The 8,144-nt window shown below is 57.1% G+C and overlaps 1 protein-coding gene across 2 annotated transcripts; it reads left to right on the top strand.

Annotated features, from left to right (window-relative positions):
- The first annotated feature begins 5,382 nt into the window (after nt 1-5,382).
- LOC101143084 (tryptase beta-2) lies at nt 5,383-7,224 on the top strand. 2 transcript variants are annotated; one of them, XM_055364877.1, is made up of 6 exons: nt 5,389-5,405; nt 5,616-5,676; nt 5,830-6,001; nt 6,111-6,376; nt 6,504-6,667; nt 6,753-7,224. In XM_055364877.1, exons 2-6 carry the CDS (start codon nt 5,616-5,618, stop codon nt 6,915-6,917), a joined length of 828 nt encoding a protein of 275 aa, XP_055220852.1. In that variant the 5' UTR covers nt 5,389-5,405; the 3' UTR covers nt 6,918-7,224. The 2 variants fall into 2 exon arrangements, with proteins under 2 accessions (XP_030858709.2, XP_055220852.1); XM_031002849.2 differs by having other exon boundaries at nt 5,383-5,676.
- Nucleotides 7,225-8,144: the final 920 nt, after the last annotated feature.

Genomic DNA, 8,144 nt, shown 5'->3' with positions numbered 1-8,144 from the left:
AGGATTGCACCCCTGCATTCCAGCCTGGGCAACAGAGCAAGACTCCATCTCAAAAAAAATTTTTTTTAAACTCTGCTTTACAAGAGACATTGTTAAGAGAATGAAAAGACAAGCAACAGGCTGGGAGAATATCTCTGCAAAACTCATATCTGATAAAGGATGATTATCCAAAATATACCAAGAACCCTTAAAGTCAACATTAAAGAGAACAAGCAACCCGGCCGGGCAGGGAGTCACACCTGTCATCCCAGCACAAGCAACCCGGCCGGGTGTGGTGGCTCACACCTGTCATCCCAGCACTGTGGGAGGCCAGGGTGGGCGGATCACGAGGTCAGGAGATCGAGACCATCCTGGCCCACATGGTGAAACCCTGTCTCTACTAAAAATATAAAAATAAGCTGGGTGTGGTGACACACGCCTGTAATCCCAGCTACTTGGTAGGCTGAGGCAAGAGAATCACCTGAACCAGGGAGTCGGAAGTTGTGGTGAGGCAAGTTCACGCCACTGCACTCCAGCCTGGTGACAGAGCGAGACTCCATCTCAAAAAAAAAAAAAAAGAAAGAAAGAAAAAGGAAAAAGAAAACAAGCAACACAATTAAAAAGTGGGCATATCAGATAAATCTAACAAAGAGATTGAAAGAATTAAAAAGAAAAAAAAAGTGGGCAAAAGATCTGAACAGACACTTCACCAAAGAAGATATAGAGATGTCAAATAAGCACCTGAAAAGATGCTCAGCATCAAACGTTATTAATTAAATTAAAATAACAATGAGATACCACTACACACCCGTTAGGATGACTAAAGTCCCCAAGACAGACAATACCAAGTGCTGACAAGGAGGTGGAGCAACGGGAACTCTCAACCACTGCTGATGAGAAGGCAAAATGGCACAGCCACTTTGGAAGACAGTTTGGCAGTTTCTTACAAAGCTAAACATACTCTTATTATATGATCTAGCAATTGTGCTCCTAGGTATTTATTTACCCAAGGAGTTGAAAACTTATGCCCACACAAAAACCTGCACGTAATGTTGATAGCATCTTTACCCATAACTGCTAAAAAGTTGAAGGAACCAAAATGTCCTTCAAAAGGTGAATGGGTAGAACAACTGTGGTACATCCAGACAATGGACTATCATTCAGAGACAAAAAGCAATGAGCCGGCCGGGTGCGGTGTCTCATGCCTGTAATCCCAGCACTTTGGGAGGCTGAGGCGGGCGGACCATGTGGTCAGGAGATTGAGACCATCCTGGCTAACACAGTGAAACCCCATCTCTAAAAAAAAAAAAAAAAAAAACAACAGCCGGGCATGGTGGCAGGTGCCTGTAGTCCCAGCTACTCGGAGGCTGAGGCAGAAGAATGGCGTGAACCCGGGAGGCGCAGCTTGCAGTGAGCCGAGATCGCACCGCTGCACTCCAGCCTGGGAGACAGAGCGAGACTCCGTCTCAAAATAAATAAATAAATAAATAAATAAATAAATAAATAAATAAATAAAAGCAAGGAACTATCAAGCCTTGAAAAGACATACAGGGGCCATAACTGCCTACTACTCAGTGAAAGAAGCCAGTCACAAAAAGTTAATAGTGTATCGTTGATAGTGGATAAGTCAAAACTTCAGAGACAATGAAAATATCCTTGGTTTCCAGGGGATGGGGAGAGGGAGAGGCAGTGGAGCATGAGATTTTGAGGGCAGGGGATGTATTCCGCATAATACGATAATGGTGGACACATGACTTGTGCACTTGCCACAACCCACAGAATGTACAACAGAGAGAGTGAACCCTCATGTAAACTGTGGGCATTAGTTAGTAATAATGTATCAATATTGTTCATCAGCTGTAACAATGCACCCACAGTAATGCAAAATGTTCATAACAGGAAACTCTGTGTGTGGGCATGTGTGTGTGGGGGGGGGATACGATCTGTACTATCTGCCCAGTTGTCTGTAAACTTAAAACTGCTCTAAAAAATAAAGTGCATTAATTCCAAAACACCACACAACTTCACGTGCAATTTCACCTTGCAGCAACCTGCTTTTAGTCTCCCCGGATCCTTCTGTTACTGTAGCACACGCCGCACCCTTGTGTATTCCATAAACCACACGATACCTGCACTCGCTTTGCTGTTGTTGCTTCAAACTGCCAATTCTCTTTCAAATATTTTTTGAGAGAGAAAACTGTCTTACACAGTCACAGCTGTTTCCATTTCCAGAGCTTATCTTCCCTTAGTCTAGGTCTAGATTTTCATCTATCATCATCTTCTTCCTGCAGAACTTCCTTTCACATTTCTTTTTTTTTTTTGAGACGGAGTCTCCCTCATTGCCCAGGCTGGGGTGCAGTGGCGGCATCTCGGCTCATGGCAAGCTCCGCCTCCCGGGTTCACGCCATTCTCCTGCCTCAGCCTCCCGAGTAGCTGGGACTACAGGTGCCCGCCACCACGCCCGGCTAATTTTTTGTATTTTTAGTAGAGACAGGGTTACACTGTGTTAGCCAGGGTGGTCTTGAACTCCTGACCTCAGGTGATCCACCCGCCTCGGCCTCCCAAAGTGCTAGGATTACAGGCGTGAGCCACCGTGCCCGGACAGGATTGATTTTTTTTCATTGTGAGGTCATCCTTTTTCATGCCTGCTTTTTCTTTTTTCTTTTTTCTTTTTTCTTTAGACACGGTATTGCTTTGTTGCCAGACTGGAGTGCAGTGGCACGATCTCGGCTCACTGCAACCTCTGACTCCCTGGTTCAAGCCATTCTCCTGCCTCAGCCTCACGAGTAGCTGGGATTACAGGCACGTGCCACCACGCCCAGCTAATTTTTATATTTTTCTTAGAGACGGGGTTTCACCACGTGGGCCAGGCTGGTCTCGTTCTCCTGATCTCATGATCTGCCACCTCGGCCTCCCAAAGTGCTGGGATGACAGGCGTGAGCCACTGCGCCCGGCCACCTGCTCATTTTTGACTAGCCCCCGGATCTCGTGAATACTCTCTGGAGTGTTTTGTTGCGTGCTGGGTTGTGTTATATTCCTTGACATCATTATGAGATGTGTTCTCACAGGCAGTTAAGTCACTTGCAATCATTTGGATCCGTCTGCGCTTTGCTTTTCAGCTTTGTGAGGGTGGGTCCAGAGAAGCCTTTGATTGCGGGATAATTTTCCCCCCTAGCACCCTTCCATACCCTTCCGAGGACTCTCCAACGCCTGCCTCTGACAAGGTTTCTCCACTCAGCTGCTGGGAACACGCGATATTCCCAGCCCTGCGTGCACTCCCGGACTCCTCTGCCCCTCTTATCTGGTGGTTCTTGTTTCTGACGCGGCTCCCACGTCTCTCTGCATCTCCGGCACTCGGCCGAGGACGCCAGGGGGAACCCCCTGCGGATGCCCAGAGCTCTCCGTGCAGTTCTCTGCCTCGTGAGTCATGGCTGCCTGGGCCTCTGCCCACGCCAGTGTCCGTCTCCCCAGCCCAGCAAGCTCCTGGGGCTGAGTTTCCCATTGCTGCCCTGAGTCTGGGCGCGGCCACTGTCGTCTCACCCGACTCCCCCCTCCTTCTCTCGGGGACACTGCCCCACGTGGCCTCTTGCCCAATGTCTGTCAATGGCCTGGGACCCCAGCCCTGCAGCAGCCCCAGGTGAGCGGCCGGGGATCAGGGCAGGGTGCCCAGGACTCGCCCTGATTGGCCCAGTGTTAGCCAATCAAAGCACTCGCATCCCCATGGTGCTGATCGGTCCGCCTCCCAGGCCTGACCCAATCGGAGCATTACTAGGAGGAGCTGTCCCAGAGCCCCCGACTCGGGGGTCCCAGCGCCCTCTGCACACCACAGCCCTGGTGTCCCCGTGTGTCCCTGGGTTCTCCCAGCCCTGGTGTCCCCTGAGTCTCTTCTTCACCGTCAGCCCTGTGTCTCCCGTGTCCCTGCCACACCCTCATCCCTGGTGTCCCCCGTCACCCCATCCCCTCACCTCCTGGGCTCCTGAAGGTCCCATCTTGTGGGCCTCATTCATGGAACCAGGACGGGGCAGGTGGAGGCCTCTGGGGAGTTTGTCCAGAGAATGGAAGAGAAGCAGGGTCATGAGCAGGAGCGGTCTGAGCCACCCCTGCCTGTCCCCCGGGGGATGCAGCCCGGAAGGAGTCCAGATGGATATGGCCCCGCTGTGCAGAGTCAGCCCCAAACCAGGCTGGTCCCAGGCAGGGTGGGGGCAGGAGGAGCCCTGGAGTGGCCCTGTGTTGGGGGTCGGGGGGCAGGCAGTGGGTCCTGGGGCTCAGAAGGGGAGGAGGTGGGCTGGAGGCGCCAGTGACCAGCAGGCCCAGGGGAGTCGGGAGGTGGGGTAGACGGACCTGCAGGGACAGTGTCAGCGCTGAATGGGAAGGAGAGCACAGGGAGCTGGGGCCGGGGGTGAGACCATGGGGAGCTGGGCTGGGGCTAGGGGTGAGTCGATGGGGAGCTGGGGCTGGGGCTGGGACTAGTCCATGGGGAGCTGGGCTGGGGCTGGGGGTGAGTCCATGGGGAGCTGGGCTGGGGCTGGGGGTGAGTCCATGGGGAGCTGGGGCTGGGGCTGGGACTAGTCCATGGAGAGCTGGGGCTGAAGTTGGGGGTGAGTCCATGGGGAGCTGGGCTGGGTCTCCTGGGGTTGCACCTGCACTCCTGTCTGCTCTTCCCTCTGCGGATGAAGCTCAGATCCCATGATAAGGAGGCACCTGCAGACCAGGGGACCTGCATGGGCAGCCCCAGAGGTGGACGTTGAAGACTCGTAGGAGGACTTGGGTCTCATACGGGGGGTGGGGAGCAGGGCCCCTTCCTGGCTGAGGACACTTGGTGCTGTCCCCTCTCAAGGCTGTTTCCCCATCTGACAAAGGGGTCTCATGTGAGCCCCCAACCAAGTGAGTCGAGGAGGGCTGGCCCCATCCCCATGGATTCGGAGTCCGTAGGAGGGGTGTCACCCATCGTGTCCCCACCCCGTGGGCACCTTCCCGTCTCTTGGAGCGTGGCCCATGGACATGAGTTCCTCACCCCGTGTCCCTCTTGGGGAAACAGGTTTCAGGAGCGACGGGTCTTGTTGCCTGGGGCAGCCGGGCCACCTGGGTGCAGCTATGCCTGAAGGCCTCCTGGCACCGAGACAGGGGCAGGAGCAGATCCCACCAGCGGGAAGGTGGTGCGTTCCGGTGCTGGGATCCACCAGCTGACAGGTGGAGCTGCGAGCCTCCAGTGCTCAGCCCTCGGCGGGGCCTGCCTGGCAGCTCCACACACAGAGGGCATCGGGGTGGCGGGGGCACGTGTTACGCGGGGGCCCTGGGTCTGAGTCATCCACTTCCTCCGAGTCTGGATGGGAGGACCCAGCGCCCCTCCTCTGCCCCCTCCTGATCTGGAAGGATAAATGGGGAGGAGAGAGCCCTCTGGGTAGAAGGAACAGGTAGCGGCCAGGGTAAGTCCCCACTCTCAGAGACCCTGACATCAGCGTCACCTGGAACAGAGTGGCCCAGCCTCAGACTCAGAGCACCAAGACCCAGACCTGCAGGCCTGGACCCACCCCGGTCCCCCCGTCCCAGCTCCATTCTTCACCCCACAATCTGTAGCCCCCAGCCCTGCCCTGTGAGGCCCGGCCAGGCCCACGATGCTCCTCCTTGCTCCCCAGATGCTGAATCTGCTGCTGCTGGCGCTGCCCGTCCTGGCGAGCCCGGCCTATGCGGCCCCTGGTGAGTCACAGCCGGGGGCCACCCTGCCCCTCACCACATTCCGCAGGCCAGGGCCTGGGTGGGTTCTGGGGAGGCCGGGCTTGCCCCCACACAGGGAAGGGCTGGGCCCAGGCGTGGGGCTGCTTCCTGGTCCTGACCTGGTTCTTGCCCCAGCCCCAGGCCAGGCCCTGCAGCGAGCGGGCATCGTCGGGGGGCAGGAGGCCCCCAGGAGCAAGTGGCCCTGGCAGGTGAGCCTGAGAGTCCGTGGCCAATACTGGATGCACTTCTGCGGGGGCTCCCTCATCCACCCCCAGTGGGTGCTGACCGCTGCGCACTGCGTGGGACCGTGAGTCTCCCGGGGCCTGGAGGGGTGGGCAAGGGCTGGATGTGAGCCCTGGCTCCCGGGTGCTCCTGGGGGCTGCCCAGGGCCCTGAGTGGGATCCTCTGCTGCCTAGGGACGTCAAGGATCTGGCCGCCCTCAGGGTGCAACTGCGGGAGCAGCACCTCTACTACCAGGACCAGCTGCTGCCGGTCAGCAGGATCATCGTGCACCCACAGTTCTACACCGCCCAGATCGGAGCGGACATCGCCCTGCTGGAGCTGGAGGAGCCCGTGAACGTCTCCAGCCACGTCCACACGGTCACCCTGCCCCCTGCCTCGGAGACCTTCCCCCCGGGGATGCCGTGCTGGGTCACTGGCTGGGGCGATGTGGACAATGATGGTGGGTCTGGGGACAGTGGAGGTGGGGCCAGGGTCTTAGCCACAGCCCAGCCCCTGGGCTCCCTCTGGGCTCCGGGTGGTGGTTGCCCGGCCCCCTCCTGAGGCTGTACCCTCTTCCCCACCTGCAGAGCGCCTCCCACCGCCATTTCCCCTGAAGCAGGTGAAGGTCCCCATAATGGAAAACCACATTTGTGACGCAAAATACCACCTTGGCGCCTACACGGGAGACAACGTCCGCATCGTCCGTGACGACATGCTGTGTGCCGGGAACACCCGGAGGGACTCCTGCCAGGTGGGCCCCGCGTGTCCCCCGCCCCCTGCACCCCAACCCCCACTCCCAGGCCTGTTCGGCGAGCGCTGACCTCTGACCTTCCCAGGGCGACTCTGGAGGGCCCCTGGTGTGCAAGGTGAATGGCACCTGGCTGCAGGCGGGCGTGGTCAGCTGGGGCGAGGGCTGTGCCCAGCCCAACCGGCCTGGCATCTACACCCGTGTCACCTACTACTTGGACTGGATCCACCACTATGTCCCCAAAAAGCCCTGAGTCAAGCCTGGGTTGGCCACCTGGGTCACCGGAGGGCCAGCCCCTCCTGTCCAAACCACCACTGCTTCCTACCCAGGTGGTGACTGCCCCCCACACCTTCCCTGCCCTGTCCTGAGTGCCCCTTCCTAAGCCCCCTGCTCTCTTCTGAGCCCCCTCCCGTCCTGAGGACCCTTCCCCATCCTGAGCCCCCTTCCCTGTCCTAAGCCCGACGCCTGCACCGGGCCCTCCGGCCCTCCCCTGCCCAGATAGCTGGTGGTGGGCACTAATCCTCCTGAGCGCTGGACCTCATTAAAGTGCATGGAAATCACTGGTGTGCATCGCTGTGTTTCTGGTTGTGGATGTCACTGGGGGAGAAGGGGTCCAGGTGTGCTGAGGACACCTGCCACAGTGCGAGGTCCTAGCCCTCAAGGCACAGCCAGTCACTGTGGGACAGGGCCTCCTGGGCAGCCCTGGTCCCCGGGGCTGGCTTCTCCCCACACGATGCATCCAACATTTGGGTCACACAGAGCCACTCGGGCAATTTAGTTGATTATAAAGGACAGCCAGGTCCCTGCAACCGGGTCAAGACAGAGCATGGTCACTGGGAGCCCCAGGGCTGCCCGTCACGAGCCCCTACCCCACGCTTCCCACGAGCTCTTCTCCCGGCCCCTCCATCCACTGCTTGTGCTTTGCCTAGTTGTTTGCTTTGAGACGGGATCTCGCTGTGTCATCCAGGCTGAAGTGCAGTGGTGTGATCAGGGCTCACTGCAGCCTTAACTCCTGGGCTCAAGTGATCCTCCCATCTTGGTCTCCCATATAGCTGGGCCACAGGAGTGAGCCGCCACGCCCGGTTAATTTTTGTATTTTTAGTAGAGATGGGGTTTCGCCATGTTGGCCAGTCTGGTCGCGAACTCCTGACCTCAAGTGATCCGCCCGCCTCGGCCTCCCAAGGTGCTGGGATGACAGGCGTGAGCCACCGCACCCGGCCTGAGTTTGAGATTTTCAAATTCATTTTGAGGTCCTTCTCTACATCAATACGTGAGCCCTCCGCGTCCGGCGAGTGTTGCATTTTATCCCGGGCTCTTGTTTGCATTCTATATTTGAACATGATTACACTCAGGAATGAAATGCGGGGCTGTTCTGGTTGAAAAAACTCTCTAAAGAAACATTCACTCTTTCCTTCCAACTGTCAGATGCAGAGATGTGCATTTAGTCTCCCGAATCTCTGCAAATGACCTCTGTCCTCAC

This window comes from Gorilla gorilla, chromosome 18 (assembly GCF_029281585.2).
Source record: "Gorilla gorilla gorilla isolate KB3781 chromosome 18, NHGRI_mGorGor1-v2.1_pri, whole genome shotgun sequence".
Taxonomy (NCBI): domain Eukaryota; kingdom Metazoa; phylum Chordata; class Mammalia; order Primates; family Hominidae; genus Gorilla; species Gorilla gorilla.
The sequence above is the reverse complement of the archived record's forward strand: the minus strand, read 5'-3'. Positions and strand labels throughout refer to the sequence as shown.

Excerpts from the sequence above, each read along its gene's own strand:
- LOC101143084 (XM_031002849.2), top strand. The coding sequence starts at position 5,595 with ATGCTCCTCCTTGCTCCCCAGATGCTGAATCTGCTGCTGCTGGCGCTG. Across the intron at positions 6,377-6,503 it reads GGGCGATGTGGACAATGATG|AGCGCCTCCCACCGCCATTT; the intron begins GTGGGTCTGGGG and ends CCCCACCTGCAG. Across the intron at positions 6,668-6,752 it reads CCCGGAGGGACTCCTGCCAG|GGCGACTCTGGAGGGCCCCT; the intron begins GTGGGCCCCGCG and ends TGACCTTCCCAG.